General features: G+C 29.9%; 1 protein-coding gene across 1 annotated transcript; it reads left to right on the plus strand.

Annotated features, from left to right (window-relative positions):
- The first annotated feature begins 6,734 nt into the window (after window positions 1–6,734).
- On the plus strand, window positions 6,735–10,371 carry LOC137831071 (coniferyl alcohol acyltransferase). Its single transcript, XM_068638586.2, has 2 exons — window positions 6,735–7,321; window positions 9,289–10,371. The coding sequence occupies exons 1-2, from the start codon at window positions 6,869–6,871 to the stop codon at window positions 10,261–10,263; spliced, it is 1,428 nt and encodes a 475-aa protein (XP_068494687.2). The 5' UTR covers window positions 6,735–6,868; the 3' UTR covers window positions 10,264–10,371.
- Window positions 10,372–22,443: the final 12,072 nt, after the last annotated feature.

The following is a 22,443-nucleotide window of genomic DNA, read 5'->3' on the forward strand; positions in this document are numbered from 1 at the left end:
AATTCCAGTTGCCACCTTGGTTGTACTAATGCCAAATCTGCACCATCCAATAAGAACGCTAGCAACATCTGCTTATAGGTAAGATCCCAAACCATTCCTAAGATTCCCCTAATAGAGGGAGCTCCCATGCACACATGATCGTTTTGATTCCTTCATTCAAAAGTTCCTTCAACCATCCTGTTAGGACTACTGGTGTCGATTCTGGTATAGCTCCTGTCATCATATACTTTTTTCTTCCTTCATCTTCATTCCTCCAAGACTTCCTTATCAATCATTCCCTGCATAGTCATTGCTTGTGCACCTAGTGTTTAGCTACAATGGAACACATGAGCTTCTAGTTCTTCGTACTTCTTCTTGTGGATCCAGCTAGGTCTCTGTCTCCCCCTGCATAAGAACTTTTACAACAAACTTTCCCATCTTCTAGCCAGGGCTAAAACACTCTGGTTAAGGTAATAAAATCAACCAGAATTATACATAAAGTGAATACTTAATCTGATCTTACCATTTCTTTTCCACACAAATTGTTATATACTCTAACCTCATATAAATATTGCTTATAAAGTTTGACAATCTTCTCATTATGATTTTCCATCCCAAAAAACCCAAGAATCTACCCTTCCCATCAGCCCTTATTAGTCCATCACGCTGTATCTACGTCTGTAACCCACATCCACGTGTTAAAATCTCTACTTCTAAATACCTCCACTTATTCACATATTCCCAATTCAGCTACAACATCTTATTGCTACACTCGTTTCCTCCACCAATTTTACACTCCCTTCCTTCAACCTTACAACAAAATCTCACACAACACACCTACTAATCAGGTACAACTCTTTATACATTGAATGGGATCCATTACCCATACTGAAAAGGAGTACAAGAAAGACTTCATTATGTATTTTAACCATAGCCAAATTTTAAGTTGGGCCATATGGAATATTAACTCTGAATCAACTTGACCTATTTCTATATTCCCAGAATTGCCGCCCAGGTCCCTTTCCATACAAGGTTTTATTTAAATTTAAGATTATTCGGATAAAAGCTCTCAAAATGGCTTATTAGGTCCATATGTTGGACATACGTGATTCCAAACCATTTGAGACACTTGTACTAAAGTGCATGCTTACATTCTAGGAACAAGTTATGGCCTGATTCTGACCATTCTTGGCACATAGCACATACCGTTATCCCAACCAATACTCCTCACCTACTTAGAATCGCTTTTGTTGGTAGCTTATCCAACAAGACTTTCCACGTTATAGTTAACACATTTGGAAATGCTTTAGATAACCATAGTTGTTTGAAGACTTCACAACCATTGTCATTATCTCTATATGAGAGTCTTTCATATGATGATTTGACTGAGAACTCAACACCCTCTCATTGAATTATATCCTTCTCCTCCCTGTTTAACCTTACACCAGCTAAAGATCTAAGGAGTTCTTCCAGCTATGTGTTCTCTCAATCAAATCTATTTCGTCTCCATCTAAGGTTCCAATGCCAATTCGAGTTCTCCCAACCCCCTAACTCACCCACATGATCGTGACTTTGTTAAATAAGCATTCTTTCAGAGAACATAACAAACATAACAAATTTTCATATTGTAACACAATTATCCTCAAACCACATATTATTATAACAGTACAACATTTTTCAATTTATATAATCCATAATTTTTAAACATAATTACTTATTATGTAAATGTTAAGTTTTTGAAATTGTTCTACAAATAATCTATTATTGAAATAATTGATTATTTGTGCAACATGTAAAAATAAATTTAACCATGTTGTACATTGTGATTACTCTAAACCATTGAGTAAAGAAACACTTAAGAAAATAATTAATTAGTAACTAATTTAGAGTAAAAATGTAATTAGTCATTGTATTGATTAAGTTAGATAATATTTTATAGACTAAAAAAATTATTGGTATATAAAATAGTTTTTTTTAATAATAAAACTTTATAAAGTAGTTCCTAAATTGGTATCTAACATTAGCTACTAAGTTTTAGCTATTAACTATTGTAGATTTTAAATTAGTCTTTAATTATAAATTAGTGATTAATTTAAAATCTAAAATAGTTAATAGCTAAAACTTCGTAGCTAATATTAGATACCAGTATAAGGGTTGAAGTATCCCTGAACTACCTCTTATATATTTATTCATTTTTTGCTGATAAAAAAAATGTTAGATACCAATATAGAAACTACTTAATAATTTTTTATTACTAATTTTAGAGATAAAAAATAATTAGTCACTATATTGACTAAATTAAATATTATTTTTAGAGACTAAAAATTCTACTGGTATCTAAAGTAGTTTCTAGTATTAGTGAATATAGTAACTAATTAAGTCAATATAGAAACTAATTTAATCAATATAGTAGCTAATTATTTTGTATCTCAATTTTTTTTTATATTTAATAATTTTCTAGTAGTGCAATGATTTTTTAGTTTATAAAATAATATCTAACTTAATAAATATAATAACTAATTATTTTTTGTTTCTAAAATTAGGTGTTATTTAATAATTTTCTTGTAGTGACACACTTCTTCAAAATATGAACACACTATGCTTTGCCAACAAAAATAGTATGCACATATTATATTTAACAAATATAATAAGTTAATAAAAATAAAAATGATTTTAAAATTAATTATATCAAATCATACTATTTTTAAAATTATTTTCACTATTTCTAATCCAAATTACCTTTTTTTTTTTGTTTTTCTCTTGATTTATTCTTAAGTATAAGGTAGTCAATTTCTTATAGAAAGAATCTGATATTAATTGCAAGAAGATAGCGAGAAAAAAGAATCTAATGTAATGCCAAGAAGATAGTAATAGTTGGGTGGTGTGTCACATCTGTGTGTCTTGCGTTTGGTTTGGAAGTTGTGATAAGGAAAATGAAAAAAGAAAATAAAGAAAAATAGAATTAAGGTTTGAAGTTGTTTAGGCTTGAAAAAGAGAAAAAAAAATGAGTGAAAAATTAATAGATGATTATAATTAATTTGAAAGAATAAAAATTATTTATATATAAGTTAGATAATTAGAGAGATTAACATGTATTTGCTTTAAAATTTAAAATAATATTAAATATAAACAGAAATGCATGTAAATTCACTATGTAAATTCCCTATGTTTTATCTAATTAGAGATAAAAATATTTCATAACATATAAATAGGTGTAAACTTTATTTTATGAGTCAATTTTTTAAGGTTGAGTTATACTTAAAGTTTATTTCTTAAAATGACATTAGAATCATTTAATTTCTATTCTAATGAAAGTTTTGTTGGTCAGGCTAGCTGCTATCAGACTACTATTAAACTATTCATAAATATATAGTATCAAACACGAATTAGAGGATTTCGGTGTGATGAAGTGTGTTGAACATCTTACATAAACTAAAAATATGTAAATTTGTAAAGTTGATTTAGACTTAGAATCCAATTCTTAATAATTATACCTTTTATTATAATATTTACATAATTTGTGACACTTATGTGAAGTACGAAAATAAAAAAGGAGAGTGTATTGTCTCTTTGGGAGGTGTACCTTACCTAAATGTAGAAGGGTTTTAGAAAAGTAGGTGGACGCTCATCTACTTCTTTATTTATTAAATTTTTTTTATTGTAGATTAAAAAATATATCTTTAATATAATTAATTATAAATCATATATAATCAATTATGTGAGTATGTATCACATTAAAAGAGTATAAACGTATATAACTAATTATGTATACTACTTAATCTTATGTTTGCTATACAAATGGCACCGAAATAAGCAGAAACATCATTTCCCCAGTTAGTGTCTTTCTTGACTGCTGATAAAGAAAAAACAGTCTTTCTTGACCATTTTGCATGTTTTAAAGGGTACATATGAGATCCACACAAAAACCACTCAATATTAAAACAAACAAGGAGATTGCATTTACTAATTTGTTTGATTCTTTCTACTCCAACAATATATGAATATAAGTAAATGAAAACTTAGTTGGAGGAAAAAAAATAGAAAAGAAAATAAAGTTTATTAAAGTGTGAGTAGGAATAAAATTAGAATAAAAATTTAAAATTTTAATTTTAGAATCTAAATTTTCTTTATTCTTTTCTACTTTTTCTTACCAAATCAAGAAGAAAAAATTTAACATAAATTAGTGAGCATTCTTACTTAGTATAAAAATGATTGTTGAATTAACCCCAAATCCAATACATTGCTCTGTTCACTAAAATAAAGTCTTTTGTATATAGAAAATTGATTTTGGTTTTAAACCTGCATTACATATTTTTATTTTTATTACATATAGTATTTTTTTTCCTTAATTCTTTCTCTCCACTGAACTAATTTTTAGGATTTAACATTATCTTAGTCCCTAAATAATTTATAATAATTTTAAGTTTTACTATCTAGTAATAATATTATGTCTTGAAGTAATTTTAGATATTTTAAAATGAACCATTTTGATTTGTAAAACTCATAATAAATGAAAGGTTAATATTTATTCCAAATAACACTCATTTGAAATATAATTAATCCAAAGATTTGATATCTCCAAAAAAATTTAGATTTTTAAAATCAATAATGGAGAAAATATTTTTTATGACAGTTAAAACATAATTTTTTATGTCAATTTTGGACTTAGTGATAAAAAAAGTATGTACTTTATATGACGGTTGTATAACCGTTATAAAAAGTTTATTTTCTATGTCATACTTAAAAGAGATATCATAGAAGTTTCACTTTCTATGATTGATTTTTCTTTAACCATTAACCATCATAATAAAGAACACATGCTATGATAATTGAAATTATATCTATTATAGACAATGTTACTTTTATGACACATATTATTTTAACCATCATAAAATATGTTATTTTTATGATAAATAACATTTTAACCATTATGGATTGTGTTATTTTCTATGATGGTTAAAGACAAAACAATCATAAAATATAATATTTTGTATAACAAATTTAACAATAACTGTATAGAAAATGTATTTTTTTAAAAAAAAAATTGTGATATAACTACAATAACATTAACTATAATTCTCAAGCAAATATTTTTAAAATAAAATCTTAATGATTTATCATAAATAATTATAAATTTTAAAAAAATTAATATATTGAAGTTCATACAAAATTGTTATTAACTACTTCTAGCATATTATTTACTGGAAATAGATTTTTCCGTTGTCGTTCAAGCTACATAAAAAAGAAAAACTACTTAAAATTAAACACGGAAACGGATTAAATACAACTTATGAAGATTTTATCATAACCATTAAATGTTAAAAAATTAAGTCTATAGTCATCTTGTTTATATAAATTGTATTTAAACATGACCTTAGTAAAATCAATTTGAAAATCAATTTCCTTTTTTCAAAATTTGAAAATTGATTTTAAAATTAAACTAAAATAACAATTTATTAAATTTTTTGTATAACAGAGATACTTATTTTTAACCCAGACTACATAATGTGAGTAAAAAAAATACTTGTATAGGGATATATTTACTCACCAGTGCACATCAGATTCTTGAATAACATATCACTTTTTTGCCTTCTAAAAATAGTGCAATGACATTTGATTAATTAGAAATCAATAAAAAAATTATGAGAAATTAAGGTGTGGGCCACATCTTAATCTTCTCCACATCTTCATTCTATTTTAAAGTAAGATGTCAGCCTCTACATTTTTCAAATTTTTCTTATAATAAGAGACAAAGTAATAAAATACCAAAAAACCATATTTAAATCACAATTGATCCACTTTCACAAATAAAAAAGAAAAGTTATAGTAATAGAAAATTAATACATCATTCAAAACAGATTCTCTGAAAACCAAGGCATATAGATTGACATTTGTGTCAAGCTCCTGCAATAAGGCAAACTAAAGTACCCATCAGGAGCAAATTGAATTAGAATGTAAGGTGCATATTGTATTATAATACTAAAAAATTGAAATAGAAAGTAAAAAGAAGACTTATTTAGTTTATTTAATGGATGAATATAATATATATCCTGTATAATTAAATCATCAAATTAAAAAAACATATTATTAATTTTTGAGAATTTTCGAAAATGATTTTTTTTAAGAAGATGACATAATTCACATAAAGGTTAAAGAAATGAAAAATAATTCACATAATAATTAATTTTGTATTTATAATTTAGACTCGATTTCATTTATTATGACAGATAAAAAAATAAGTGACCTAATAAATAATTTTGTATTTACAATTTTGTCACCATGACAGATAAAAAAAATAGCTGATGTAATTTTGTATTTACAATTTTGTTACTATCTCATTTATTATGATAAATAAAAAGATAATTCACATAATAAATAATTTTATATTTATAATTTTACCACTTTTTTTTTTATGACGGGTGAATTATAACCATCCTAATATATGGTCATGATTTTGCTGCTAGATTTATTTATTAATTTTAAAGAGAACTTTATTAAAAACTAAAAGTATATAATTTCATATTTTAAATATAAAATATATATACTGCAAAAAGACCAAAATAAAAGTTTATTGATTTTGTAAGAAGTATAAAATCTTTAATTTGAAGTATTTGAAAGATTAAATATAAAGATTTTTTTAATAGAAAACAAAGTAAAAACAAATACAAATTCCTACTTGCAGCCTTTTAAACATACCATTTGTGAATTAGACTTTTTTTGACATGGATTATTTTAATCCAGGGAAAAGGAAAAAGTAACAGGAGAACGTGGTTTGATCCCATCATCATCTCCACATCATCATGCTTATAAATGCACCACCTCGACAAGCAACTTCACCTCAGCAACCCAACCCACTTTTTGATACCAACCTTCACATCTTCATAAAAAAATGAGTGCTGAAAATGGAGATTTTCCAGTGTATGTGACAAGTGAAGAGGTGGTGGCAGCAGTGTTACCAATGCAAGAACATAGGCTTCCACTCTCCAATCTTGACCTGCTTCTACCTCCAGTGGATGTAGGAGTTTTCCTTTGCTACCAGAAACCTATTCTCACATCCACAACAACCATGGAGGATTGTGGCACCAACAAAATGACCTTTGGATCCATGGTGGGGTCGTTGAAGAAGGCCTTGGCACAAACCCTAATATCTTATTATGTGTTTGCTGGTGAAGTGGTGCTAAACAACATGGATGAACCTGAAGTTCTTTGTAACAATCGTGGGGTTGATTTTGTTGAAGCTGAGGCAGATGTTGAACTAAAGAACCTCAACTTTTACAACCCAGATCAATCTATTGAAGGCAAGTTTGTTCCAAAGAAGAAAAATGGTGTGCTTGCTGTCCAGGTAAAAACTTCAATTTTCATATTTTATTTAGGAAAACAATTATTTTACACCGATAAAATAAATCACATCTATTTAACAGCAAATTATAATAATATAATAATATTTTATATTAAAAAATAAATTAAATATTAATTTATTGGTGTTTTAGTGTAAACCTATTACCACCGTCTATTTGGCGACAAGAATTTTTCTTTAAATATACATAGCAATCAAACTTGAAACTGCTTTGACCTAAAAAAGAAAAACACTTGAAACTACTTTGTTAAAAACTAACGTTAACACCATGAGAAAATAAGTATTAGAGTAAAAATTATACCTACTCTTGTTACAGTATCTCTTTAAATTTTAAAAATATTATATTTATATTAATAAGGAAAATTAATGATGGTCAAGGACTAATTTTTAAAAGGAGTGATACAGACATCACGAAATGAATTGTCTTATCATGGAATTCAAGAAATAATCGTTGTACTTATTTTGGAATTGACTTTGTTGAATATATATAGTCACATATCTTCGGCTCACCTTTTTCATTATTTATCCACTTCGACTTTGTAGGTTGGTGCGTAGGTTCATCACACTTTTTTGTTACTATTTACAAACAAAAGGAAAAAAACCAATTAATGGTTAATTAGGTTTGTATTTTTGGAATACAACTTATTAATAGGTGGGGTAAATACAAGTTTTTTTCTGTGATTTTAGACCTATTGTGAGATTGTGACAAAAAGTTCTAGTTCGCACCCAAGCGACACAAGTTGGTCAGAGAGAATACAAAAAAAAAGAACGTGGACATGGGTATACTTGAAAAGGAAAATGAATGTTCGAGACTCATTGCTCTTTTACCTCATTAAATATTAATATTTTAATTTTTTAATTTTAAAAATTATTTTAATATTTTACATTTTATTTATATTTTCATTAAATACCTTTTTTTATTTTTTAAATTTTTTTATTACAAACATCACCCTTTTGAAAATAAAATAAAATATATCTACTACACAAATCAAAATAGAATGTGTGGCTGCTAAATATGGGTATACTTTTGAAAATAAAATAAAATATATCTACTACACAAATCAAAATAGAATGTGTGGCTGCTATCTATATGGGTATACTTTTGAAAATAAAATAAAATATATCTACTACACAAATCAAAATAGAATGTGTGGCTGCTATATTCTTTAAGGAAGATTAGACTTTGACACCCTCCAAAAAAATACACCTACTAACAAATTATTTTAATAAAATAATAGTATATATTAGTATTTTTTAAGTTAAAAAATAAAATAAATTTAATTAAAATATGAATATTTTGAGTTGTGTATAATAAATGTATTTTATTTTGTGGTTTTCAAAGTATCACTAAGGAAAAGGGTATTATAAAAAATATATTGACATCATTTACATTCATTTCATATAAAAAAAAATGTATTATTTTAATATAATTTAAAAAAAAAATATTGTAGAGTTGTTGATTTTTTACTATTATAGAGTATCAAATAAACTTTATTTGTGTGAGAAGTATGTTTTTCTGTGTTGGAGATCCAACATCGATTAGAGATAATATTTTATTGTATATAAGTGGGTGCAAACCTCACCCCATAAATCGGATTTTGGGGTTGAGTTAGGCTTAAATTCCACTATGTAATATGGTATCAGAGTCATTTAAAGTTTATCCTAACGAGTGTTTGTTGGTTCTATCATGCTACCCGCTATCGGGTCGTTATTGAATCACTCATAATATGTTGTCTCACGCACGAGCTGTCACTCTCGGCATGAGAGGATGTGTTGGACATTCCACATTGACTAGAGTTAAGAATATTTTAGTAGGTGCAATCCTCACTCCATAAATCAGTTTTATGAGATTGAGTTAGACTTAAATTTCCAATTGTAATATTCTGAGATACTGTTTGGAAAACTAGAATTAGAGTCTTTTAATTGATTGTGGATGAATTTACCTAATGCAGGCAACATCACTGAAGTGTGGTGGAATAGTTGTAGCATGTTCATTTGATCATCGCATAGCAGATGGGTATTCAGCAAACATGTTCCTTACATCATGGGCCGAGATGGCCCAGCCCACGAAGCCGACAACTATGAGCCCATGTTTCCTTCGCTCCCTCCTTAGTCCTCGTCGTCCATGTTCTATTCCTCATTCCCTTCATCAAATGTACACCCCCATTTCCAAGCTCACCCCTCCTGAAACCATAACAACCCCCCACTTCAGTCGCATATACTACGTAACTGCTCAGAAACTTCACAGCATGCAAGCCCTTGTGAGTGGCAATGGCAGCAAACGTACAAAGCTTGAGTGTTTCTCTGCGTTGTTGTGGAAGATGGTTGCACGTGCGGCTTCAAGAGAGAGGAGGGGCAAAAGGGTGGTGGCGAGAATGGGAGTTGTGGTTGATGGAAGGAGAAGACTGTGCCAAAGTGAGAAAGTGAAGGAAGCGTTGATGGGGTGTTACTTTGGGAACGTTGTTTCGATACCCTTTGGAGAGAAGGTGGTGGAGGAGTTGATGGAGAAGCCGTTAGGGTTTGTGGCTGATGCGGTTCACGAGTTCTTGGAGGAGGCGATGACAGAGGAGCATTTCTTGGGGCTGGTTGATTGGGTGGAGGCTCATAGACCAGAGAGTGGGGTGGCGAGGATTTACAGTGATGGAAGCAGTGAAGGAGGGAGTTTTGTGGTGTCTTGTGGACAAAGGTTTTTGGAGGGGAAGATGGATTTTGGGTGGGGGAAGGTTGTGTTTGGCTCCTTCCATTTTCCTTGGGGTGGTGAAGCTGGTTATGTTATGCCAATGAAGAGCCCTCTAGGGAATGGTGATTGGGTTGTGTACATGCATCTTACAAAGGAGCAATTGGAAGTGATAGAGTGTGAGGCTGGTGATGTTTTTAGACCCATAACTTGGGATTACCTTAACGGCTTTTCATTTGTATTTTCTTGAATGTGTAATTTTTTTTTATTCTTGAATTGGATAAATCGTGTCTTACAAGGTTTAAATATGTTTTGTTAAAAGAAAAATTGATTGAAATTTAGAATTGGAATTTTAAAATTTATTCAGAAATAATAGAATCTGTTTAAATCCATTTAGCAAATTCTATTTGGAGAGAGAACATTACTCCGGGATTTGAAATCGCTCAACGAATCCTAATTTTCTTAATGAGTCATAATTTCCTCATCATAATAATATAAATTCTTTTAGCGGATCAAAATTTATTAAGTAGAATTAGACTCAAGAGTTATTGGAGAAAAAGCATTTTGTTAAATTCACTCAACGATTTTGTAGGCATTGAGTGGTTGAATACTTTTCAAATTAGGTTTTATAATTTTTATGAAAGTTATATTTATGGGTTTTAACTTTACAAAAATTTTGGAAGTCACTACAATAAATATTACTTTAACCAACAACATAAATCTGTGGCCTAAAGTTTAAGCAACGGTTTTTTATATGAGTGTGGTCGTTTGTAATATGTTATGGTTTTTATAAAGACAATAATTTTAAAAATATTGCCTAAAATCTTTATAACAACCACAATTTATAAACATTGCTTAAAGTATTGACAAAAACAACAATACATTTTGTTTTAAGTTTAGGAGAATTACTCATACAAAAGTTCAAGATGGAAAGAATAAGTATTGAAGTATAATGTGTATCGAAATGGTAGTGACCCAACAATAAATCTCACATATTTCAATGGATGTATTCAATTTACATAAAAATTTATCTTCAAGTATAGTGATAATGATCAACTCTTCAAAATTAAAACTACAAACTTACTTAAATAAATATAATGTATTGTTTCTTTACTAAGTATAAATAAGTTCATTCTTCTTTAAGATTGTCTTCATAGTCTTCAATGCCTTCAAGCTGCAAAAAATACAAAAGTATTTACTAATTAAGTCTAATTTAAACAAAATAAATATAGCAACTACCAAAATATAATTGTATAAAATAAAAGTGTTTTAATCAATCAATAACATGCCTTAATAAAATCCATTAAACTTTCATGTAAGGTGGCCTCTTGATAACATCAACGGTTACCTTTACCACATCAAGGGAGTGAGGAACGTTATGTAAGGTGGTGGCTAATAGAATTTTCCAATGGCCACCACCTGAGGAAGCATGCCGCCCTCTACCAGTAACTGTCATTGGCCAAGCCCTCTACCAGTAACTCACATTGGCTCGTCTGGCCAATGACATCCTTCCCTGATGTTGTAGGAGTCGCAAAACTCCGCACATTAATTCTTGATGTATCTTACTCGTCATTTATGCTTTGGTCTCTTGGGGGGAGGAGGATAAGTGTCGTGGTGCAACTCCAAAATATAGTTTAATTCCAACCTCTTTTCTATCTGCACGAATACGACCACAGTGCTCAGGTCGTCCAATTGCTTCAAACAGGATATCGCGACAACCTTCAGGGACAAAATTACCTTGGGAGCTCAAGGAATCCTGGAAAAGACCAAAATCATATTAGTTTTTAATATAATTAATGTTTTAAAATAAATGCAATAGAGGATAAAAATAACTTACATTTTTTTTCGCAAACTATCTCTTATTGAACAAAACTAAATGCACCCGATTTTTTAATTCGGGCCCTCTTCCATTTTACATGGCACAAAGATGGTGATGGAGGAGCAGTGACCCCTGTATCAAAATCAGACCCAGTCCCCTGTTTGGATTGCACCTTTTCCTCCATCAGTGATTGCTCAAGCTTTCGATACCCCGAACGAGACAGTACGTGCGGGGTAACATTCTTTAAAGTTATCTCTTGAGCTTTCTTCTGATGATCCTGTTATAAATGAAATAAACAAAGTGAATTAAATAATATTAAGTTATTAATGTTATATAAACAAAAATAGTTAAGTAACTTCACTTTCCTTCCAAGCTTCACATTCATGGCTTTGAAAAAAAAGACGTTATGTCTCTTCATCAATATGTTTGTACTTTAAACAAGAATTTTCGCCTTTAAGCTTGTCAAAAAATATATTTCGTCGTCAGTGATGACTTAAACTGACGTAATTTAAGTCCGATATTGGATATAATCTTTGACCGAAGCGGTTCCACATTAGGGATTTTAAAATTTGCCTGCAAAATAATATCATCAAATTAAAATTAATCAATGAATATTAAAAATCATTATATGATAACAATAATAATGTAAAGCTTACCCGAACATCCTCTCAGAGCATGTTTCGATCAACCTCTAACACATTATCCCATGAATTAATCAAAATGAAGAGCTTCTCACAAGAAAGAACTCCAAGATAGTTGTTAAACATCTCAGCATTCAGACCAGAAACCACTTCAGTGTTGATGTCAATGTCAACATGTGTCTTCTCACTAGCAGCACGTCTCAATGAGAGACGCTTCAATCTAGTAGGTCCTCTGCTGCCTTGTCCGAATCGGGGTCTAATTGGAGTTTGATAGTCATCCATATCTCTGTTAAAAAAATTAGGTAACAAACATTAGTTAATTAAACGACATCGAAAGGAAATCATACAAATCCCCATTGCTTTGAAGGAAGACTTGTGGTCAATGTTCTCGCCGGTTGACTTGTTTGCCGGTTGACTCGAACGGTAGTCTCTGGCCTGCCTGTCTCCACCTGAGAATCGAACTTCCTGGGTTAAAGAACTTCTCACTTGCAAAGATAAAAGGACGCCTTGGCGGCCGTTTGCACTCCGACGCTCAAGTCAATACTGGGGCAAAAAAAAAGTAAGTGTATAAAGTAGTTGTAGTCTTAGAAACAGTGTACATTGTTAGGGTTCTTACCACCCTTTTATATAGGTTGTAGCTAGGGTTTACTTCTATTATGTTACTCATATCTAGGGTTCCTGGGAAAACGTCCTTGCGCCGCTATTACACAATCTTAGCGTAATCTGGAACATAAGACTTCCTTTTACTGGAGTGCAACGACTACAGTATGGCCGTTAAGGTACCAACTCATGCAGCTATGCTGCGGGGCCATCTGTTCTATGGGTGCCCTAAGTATTCACGTGCCATGCATGCGATCTTCCCTTGGAAACCCTAACCCTAACGGGCCTCAGCTTCTCCAAAGAACACTTGCTTGTGTTGTACCCGAATGTACTATGCACACCCCATGCATGGTCCTCTCATGACTTAGGTCTTTCCTTATATCATTAAAGTTTGAATCTTTATTCATGATTTTGATCCTTAGATTTGACTGGAAAGTACTTCTAAACATCTTACATAAATGATAATGCTTAACATATTTGAATGTTAGGAATAAATTTGAAATGTTAATTGATTTATAACATATGTTCATGATGATAAGGAGTTTTTATAGATATAGGAGGAATCAATATTTAGGAAACATTCTTAATAATTTTGTATGTGAGGAATCGATATGAATGGTTTTTATATGTGCATCAATGTCAATCAAGATGAAATGTTATATGTTTTTATTAATTGAAAATACAAATGAGTAAGAAGGATGAACCCCAATCCCAATTTTCCCAATTGACTCATCCAAATCATTTACTTTGCTTTTATTTAATTTCTCACAAATTCATAATACAAACAAACATTTCAAACAAACTTTGACACATCTTTTCATATTTAATGAATATTATACTTGAGATTTTAGAACTGTTCCTTATGAATTCGATATCCATCCTTAGAGACAATTTATTATTTTGACTCGGTACACTTGTCGTAAAATAATCATCAGTCTTCTAAAGGCCTGTCAAATATTCCTTGGCCAATATTCTTTGTTATATATGTGTGGTCAATGAGAATGTATGTATTTTCTTGTATAAATGGTTGGTGGGATAGAATTATCATGGATTTGTTCTTGTTATTCTTTTAAAATTCATATAACTTACCTTATTATTTTGTTATGTTTGTAGTAACGTGCTATAATTATATTATGTATATGAGAAAATATGCAGCATATATGTAGGTCCAGATACTATTTTATAAATTAAAAAATTATTGGTATCTAAAGTGGTTTCTATTATTAATAAAATAAATTATAGATTAGTTTCTAAATTAGTATCTAAATTAACTATAAAAGTTTTAGCTATTAATATTTTAGATTCTAAATTAATCTTTAAAAGACTAATAAAGACTAATTTAAAATACAAATAGATAGTAGATAAAACTTTGACAGCTAATAGTTAGATATCAATTTATAAACTACTTTATAATTTTTTATTAATAATAAAAACTAATTTAGATACCAATAATTTTGTATTTATAAAATGATCACTAATTTAGTCAATATAGTAACTAATTATTTTGATATCTAAAATTAATTATTATTTAATGATTATTTATTAATCAAATTAATTTATTAAATAAATTAATAATTAATTTATTAGTGTTACCAAACACACTCCTCACCACATAAATATTAAAAGATGCAAAAGTAACTAACTAATTAGATATTAAATAAACTAACTAAAAGAAGTCACCACTTGCTAAGAATATATTTAAAGGAAATGTGCATTTAAATTGCATGGCCTCTTTTTTTCTTCAACTTTTGCTTTATGTCGACTTGACATTTATCTAACGAAAACTGATTCTCAAGATGTATCGTTTCCGTACCACAAATGAATTGGTAGGAAGCTTGAAAATATAAATTGTACGGATAGAAATTTCATCAAATCGAGTTTGTAATATATAATAATGTAAAACTAATATATATAAAAATTATTAAATAAAAATTAATTTTAAAAAGTAGTTAATTATTATTTTAACTAAATTATATATTATTTTAATAGTTAATTAGGTACAAATATTTTAATTATATCTAAATAATCGGTAACTACAATTTTAATAAGTAATTAGATATAGTTAATTAGAAACTATTTATCAATAATAGAAATTCACTTTTTAAATCTCTAAAATAGTATATAATTTAATAAATATTAATTAATTTTTTTTAAATTAATTTTATTTAAAAAAATTATAATCATGATATTATCAATACATAAATTAGTTATTCTTAGAATATTAAAATCATATGTTATTACTTTAAATTATCTTAATTGAGAAATATTTAATATATAAACAATGGACGTTTTATTACCTTTTTTTTTCAAACTATTATACGGCTACGGTTTATTAATCTCTATAAAGTGCACTTGAATTATTGAACAACCAACTTTATGTAGTACAACATTATGCATGAATCACGCCAAGAAGATTGAAGTTAAGTGGTAGTTTGGGGTAGAGGAATTAATGGTTGTGAGTGGTTTAGAGCAAAGCAATCAACAACTAGTTGACCATAACACTAAAGAGACGCAACATTTTCTTATACTTGAGAAGATAAACCTAATTTAAGAAAAAATGTTACGCAACATGAGTGGGGACCACTTGCTAGGGTTTTAGGTACATGTGAGTGAAGTTTCCAAGGTTCTCATGTTTAATCAAGGGGAACTGTTGTGAGATTTTGGAGTAAGTGAAATCGATTACACTAGAAACAAAAACGTAAATTAGTATTAATATAACTTATAACTTTCCATTACTATATTCATATCTAAATAAACTTACAAGTCTCTAAGTCAATATGAAGTTTTAAACACTTTTTTGATTTTATATTAACTTATACTTTCTCATTTAATTATCATTACTTTTTTTTTTAAAAATTCGTCCAATATTTTTCATCACATCTTACAATCATATTTTTCAATTTTTATATATTTTATATTAATTTATCAAATAGATGACCAATAAGAATTATCTGTTCAAATCAGAGTAGTAAACGATCTAGTTGGAAAGTCTAAAGAGTTTATTGAAAGAAATTCAACAAAATTATCGAGTAGACAATATCATAGGAGATCCTAGAAGAGGTGTTTCTACGAGATCTAAAGTGAAAGATTATGTTGCTATGATCTCACAGATGGAACCTAAGAATATCAATGAGGGTCTCGAAGATGAAAGTTTGGTAAATGCTATGAAAGAGGAGCTAGATTAGTTATAGAAGAATGAAGTGTGGACGCTTGTAGAGCCACCCCAAGGAAAAGTCATCATAGGAGAAAAATGGGTGTTCAGAAACAAGTTAATCAAACAAGATTAAATAGGCATACAATATTTGTACATCAATCTAAGTATGTCAAAGAACTGCTCAAAAAGATTCAGGTTAGACGATGCCAAACCAATGAGTACTCCAATGCATCCTATAACGTCACTTGGCCTAGAGAAAGACTTTAAACTAGTGCACACCACTGAATACAAATCTAAGGGAAGTATACCTTTCTGCAGTTAAAATAATGTTTAGATATCTTAAAGGAGATAAAAGAAAGAAGAACAAGTGGAGGATGTCACTTCATGGGAGGTAACTTAATCTCATGTACTAGTAGGAAACAAGGAAAAATTGTCTTGTCCATAGCAGAAGCTGAATACATATTAGTTGCTCATTGTTGCTTAAAAGTGTTTTGGATTAAGACAAATGTCATTAACAAACAATCTCAATATTCAAACATGCAAGATAATTCATAAGGAATTGTCATTTGGTCTTCAACGTAGTACTAAACAATCACAACTTCATTCTAAGGATAGACGCTCTATCGCGTCAAGGAGTCTTTAAAACTTATACTTATACTTTAAAACTTATACTTATGATATATAATTCATTTTTAGTGACTCTTAAATATTTTTGAAACTCATTTTGATATTATTGATTCATATAGTCTTTAATCAAAACAAACATGCACTAGTACAAATTAGCTCATTAAGGACGGTTAAAAAGACCATATAAAGGAAGTTCCGAACCATGGTTGCAAGTGTTGTTATAAATAATTTGTTTATAACGACGGTTCTAGGCTGGGGACCGTCATTATAAGTGCTTATGAAGGGCTTTTAAAGACGATTCCAGTGGAAAACATCGTTAAAAGTGTATTTTATTTTAAAAAAATGTTTTTTTTATTATATACTCACTTTAATCCTACATAAAATATCAAATTTCCATAACAATCATGCACCTAATATCATCATTTAAATATGAAAGTGTACAAAAAGTTCTATAACTATATGAATTTTTTTTATGTCATTCTAAAGTATTATATATGGCTACCTTAAGGTGCATCCAAGTGAGTTTTTTGCATTTTCACTTGCACTTGCACTAGCACTTTTCCTCCCTCTCAAGATGTTATATCCAGAATAAGCGCTGAAATAATAAGATTTCATGTTAAAACACACACATAACATTATGTAATGTAATGTATGAGTAATAAATTTGTGAATGTAATATAATCATAATCATAATGGTTTGATAAATCTCTAAATTATACTAGGAAACATCATGAAAAATATGAAAAATTTCAGAATATTTTTCCAAGTGTAAGTATGAGAACTAAAACCTCAAAATACTTGAAAAATACCTAAATACTTAAAAATAAAAAAATGATATTAAATGATGGAATTTTGGAATAAATACCTTTAGGTATTGGCCATGACCTTCGTTACCTCGTTTCGAACAACTTTCATTTTTTACGCGTCTCCATCCGACTTATCTATCAAAAGTTATGACTATTTGAAGTTTTTTCGCACTAATTTTTGGCAACTCCAAATCCATCCCTCTACTATTCAATATAATGACTCCTCCATCAAATATACACTAAATGAAGTTTCCACAAATTTTTTTGAATCAAAATAATTTTTTACCTATTTTTAATGAATTTTACAATATTGCCTCAATTATACAAAGCAAACGAGTCTTGCTTTCTTTATTTTTAATGATGATACATACCTTAAAACTACCCTAAATTACTAACTAATCAACTAAATAATCAACACATAGCATGCAAATATTTATTATAAAATTAAGTAAAAAAATTAAAAAAATACTAACTAACCTTCTATAATGATTTAGGGTTTAGGTGTTGTTGGCGTTGTTGCGAAGGGTTGGCGCTCGCAAAGGAGAGATGTGACGACCACCAGTGAGATATGAAGATACGCGGAGGAAAGAAGACGTTGGTGGGTGGTGCAGGGGTTATAAGGGTTGGGGAGCTTGGAGCTGTGGGGTAGAAGCTCGTCAGGTTTGCAGGGAGAAAGGAGAGCTAGAGGCACAGTGACGACGACAATGGAGTTGCAAGCGGTGCTCAATGGAGAAGAAGAGCGCGAGGGAGAAAAAAGTGAGTTTGAGCGCGACTGAGGGTTTTGATTTATTTTTCAGTTTTATAACGACGGTTACATTATTGAATCGTTGTTATTTGTGCCCATTTTAATTATTAACGACGGTTCAGTGTACCACCGTAGTTATTTCTGACTGAAAATTCAAAAAATTTACAAAAATGTCATCGTGCTTTTTGCTACGAAGGTTTTTTTTTAGCTGTTGTTATTCTTCGTCGTCTTGTAGCTTTTTTGTACTAGTGATGTTGTTTAATCTAGTATATAAAGTTTTTGTTTCTTGAACGAAGCAGAGCATTTCAAAATCATTAAATTCTACCTTTATGAAATATATTTTTTGATTGAAACATAAATCATTTAATGCACTAATGAGTTTAATTGTCATAATTTTCTTAGTATAGAAAGTTTTTAAAATACACTATTAAAGCATTTTGTAAAAGAGAGTATATCTTGATTAGACTATTAAATGATTTTTATAAATATCTTTTGATAAATATGATTTCATATACATGGTTGATTTACTTCGTACGAATATAATTGCACAAACTTGAAAAGTATTTGAATACAATGTTGCGAATAAGTGAGTGATATAGAAGATTTGTAAATGTGTTTATCTAATTTCGAATTAGAGTGATTCTAATTGACTCAAGTATTTTAATGCAAATTATTATTGTCAATCAGGTTCAAAATATTTCAAAAAAAAAAGTTATAGCATAAAAAGATAGGTAGGAAGATCAAATAAGAAGTTTCCTCTTCAAGCGTTTAATGGTAAAAAGATGAAGTGCTAAGCAAGATTCATGCAACTTCAAAGAATTACTATGTATAAGTTTCAACTGTCAAATATCTACGAGTAAAGAAAGATTTCAAATTTCACAATGAGATATTAATTGATAAAGATGCGAAGAAAACATCAAAGCCAAAGTTTCTTTATTGAGCGTTTAACATAAAAGTAATGATGCTATAGTACGAGATTTGCGCAAATGATGATTAAAGAAATATCAAGCTCCAATGAACGAAAATATAAAAATAGAGAAATGATTTAGAGTTCAAACAAATCATCAAAACGTAGAAAAACATCAGATTAGATGTTTCCTTACAAAGCGTTTAATATGAGAAAGTGGTAAAGAGCAACGTGAAGATCGTAGAAAGATCAAACACATAAGAACCAAGTTTCAATGTTCAAATTAATACTTAAGTGGAAAGTATTCATAGTACAACAACCACATGTACACGCTCAAGACACAAAAATATCATCATATAAGAAGTTTCTATATAAAACGTCTAATTCGAGAAAAAAATGAAAGAGGAACTCGAGAACTGAGAAAAGTTCAGATCTAGAAGTATAAAGTGAATCTCGTTCGAATTTTTTTCAAATATCTTAACATATGAATCTAATGAAGCCCAAAAAGGGGCTTGAAGTCTAAAAGATTTCTTTAGCTGAAGAAAGCCAATCTGGTGAGCAGATTAACCAGCACCAAGTAGAAGTTAAATTTGTTGAAACCCTCTCACTAAACTCTATAAATAGAGGCTTTTGTGCCTCATTTTAAGCATTGAGGGTTAAAGAGCATAGAAGGCTTAGAGCTCAGAGTAAGGGTTCAAAGTACCTAGGCTCATGAGAAGGTGAATTATAGAGTCATATCATGTCATAAGATCAAGCCTTAAGGCTGAAATAGAGACAAACTCTAAAGGAGATTATCAAAAGCCTAAGTTGGCCAACATCATTTAGGGATCCATGTTTGTTGTTCTTAACTTCTCATTCTTGCGCCTCAATATAAGATTTACTATAAGTTGCTAAACTTATCCTGTTGGGATTGAAAAGCAATGTGATATTTCTAAGTTATTTCTATTTATGATGTATGTTCTTTATTTAAGATTCAAGTTCTATTGGTTTGATAGTATGTTCAATTCTTAATGGTGAGGAACGACCATTGACGCCTTTGGAGCATGAATGAGATTGAAAGACATTTTCATGTATTTGAACCCTATGAAATCAACGATATATGTCAACTGTCGAGAATGGAATTGAGTATATGGCTTGAAATGTTCCATCTTAATGCATAAATAAGTTATTATGATGCAAGTAATTGATTGTGATAGTTTATGGTTCTAGGTAACCTTATGCAAGGAATTGACTTGGTTTTACCATAATGAACAATGAACTTGAACACACATAACACTTATAAGTAACAATAAAAAATATTTTCACAAAGTTATTTCAATCCCAACATGTATGTTATATTGTTATCCTTCTATTTCCTTCGTTTGTCAAATTTTCACCCTCGCTAAATATTATATTAGGATTATTATAGGTATTTACAAAAATATATGAAACCAACTTTTATCTTCACTACATCTTGAAATTTATAACTACTTTGGTAAACTCTAATTCCCTGTAGATACGACAATCCTCAACTGACTACAGTTGATTTAGTCTGCTTCCCGAGAAAATAACTTTTAATCCATCCATCAAGGTACAAGACGATTGGAGTGAGAAACTAATAATGGTGACAGTAGAAGTCAGATCATACTATGAGAATAGGTTTAAGGAGAGTGGATAATTTACTATCAATTTAGGAAATGTGGAATTCAAATCTATTACAGATAGCGACAATAAGATGCTAACTGAACCATTTTAAGAGGAGGAAATCCGAACAACAGATTGGGAATGTGAAGGAAGCAAAAACACAGGTCCAGATGAGTTTAACTTCACATTCATAAGGACATTCTGATATATCTTGAAAGGGAGTATTTAAAATGCTGCAAACCTATTCCATAGTGTAGGTAAGTGTCCTAGGGGATATAATTCCTCATTTATAACTCTTATACCTAAATGTGACAACCACATGATTTAGACCAATTTAGACCAGTTTCCTTAGTGGGATGTGTCTACAAGATCATATTTAAAACTTTGTCTCTTAGTTTAAAGAATATGTTCTATAGAGTGATAAATCATAAGTAGGTAGTATTTTTAGAGGGGGAAGGACTAATGCATAGCGTTTTGGTCACATATGATACTATTGAGGAGGTTAGAGGCAAAAGAAAAACAAATGTATCATAGTAAAGGCTGACTATGAAAATACAACTCAATTAGATGGAATTTTTGTCATACATGGTGGAAAGGCTAGCTTTTAGCAAACAATGGATTAATATGATGAAGGGATATCTATATCCACAATTTCAGCGTTGGTGAATGGTAGCCCTGCTAGGGAGTTCAAACCATCGAAAGGTCTTAGGCAAGGGGGTCCTTTGGCTCCATTTTTTTTATCATAGAAACTAAAGGATTGGCGGAAATGGTTACACAAGTTGAAGTGAAAAAAACTATTGAAGGGTGTGAAAGTAGGGAGTACAAGTATAGAAATAAGTATGCTCCAATTTGCAGATGATACCATTTTTTCTGTGAAGTTGAACCACAAAATGTGTTAGTAATAAAAAAGTATTCTTAAGTGTTTTGAATTGGTTTCTAGGCTTAAAGTAAACTTTCTAAACCCAAACTAAGAGGTGTAAGGTAAAGGCAAATATGTTACACAGGTTCTTAGAAGTGTTGGATTGTAATATTATGTCTTTACCTTTCACTTACCTAGGAAGGCCAATTGGGGGTAATCCAAGAAAGTATCACATGTGAAAAAAGCTTATTGAGAAAATTAGGAATAGATTATCCATTTGGAAAGGAAATAACTTATCCTTTGCAGGTAGAATATGCTTGTTGAAATATGTTTACTACATTGCCATTATTCTATTCATCCTTTTTTTAATGTCCACAAGAGTTTTTAAAGAGTAGGAAAAAATATATAAGGGTTTTTAGAAGGGGTGGGGAAGAGATGGTAGACGAATAACATGGGTAAAGTGGGAGAAGATATGTAAATCAAAATAGAAGGGGGGGGGGGGGGGGGCTAGGAATTAGAGACTTAAAATTTTTTAATTTGACTCTTCTAGGTAAATGGAGATGAGGATTGGGAATAGGAAATGATAACTTGTGCAGAAAAGTTTTAGAGACAAAATATGGAACTGAGACAAATCTGAATAAATGGTCAC

This window comes from Phaseolus vulgaris, chromosome 6 (genome assembly GCF_051622355.1).
Source record: "Phaseolus vulgaris cultivar YP4 chromosome 6, ASM5162235v1, whole genome shotgun sequence".
Classification (NCBI taxonomy): Eukaryota; Viridiplantae; Streptophyta; class Magnoliopsida; order Fabales; family Fabaceae; genus Phaseolus; species Phaseolus vulgaris.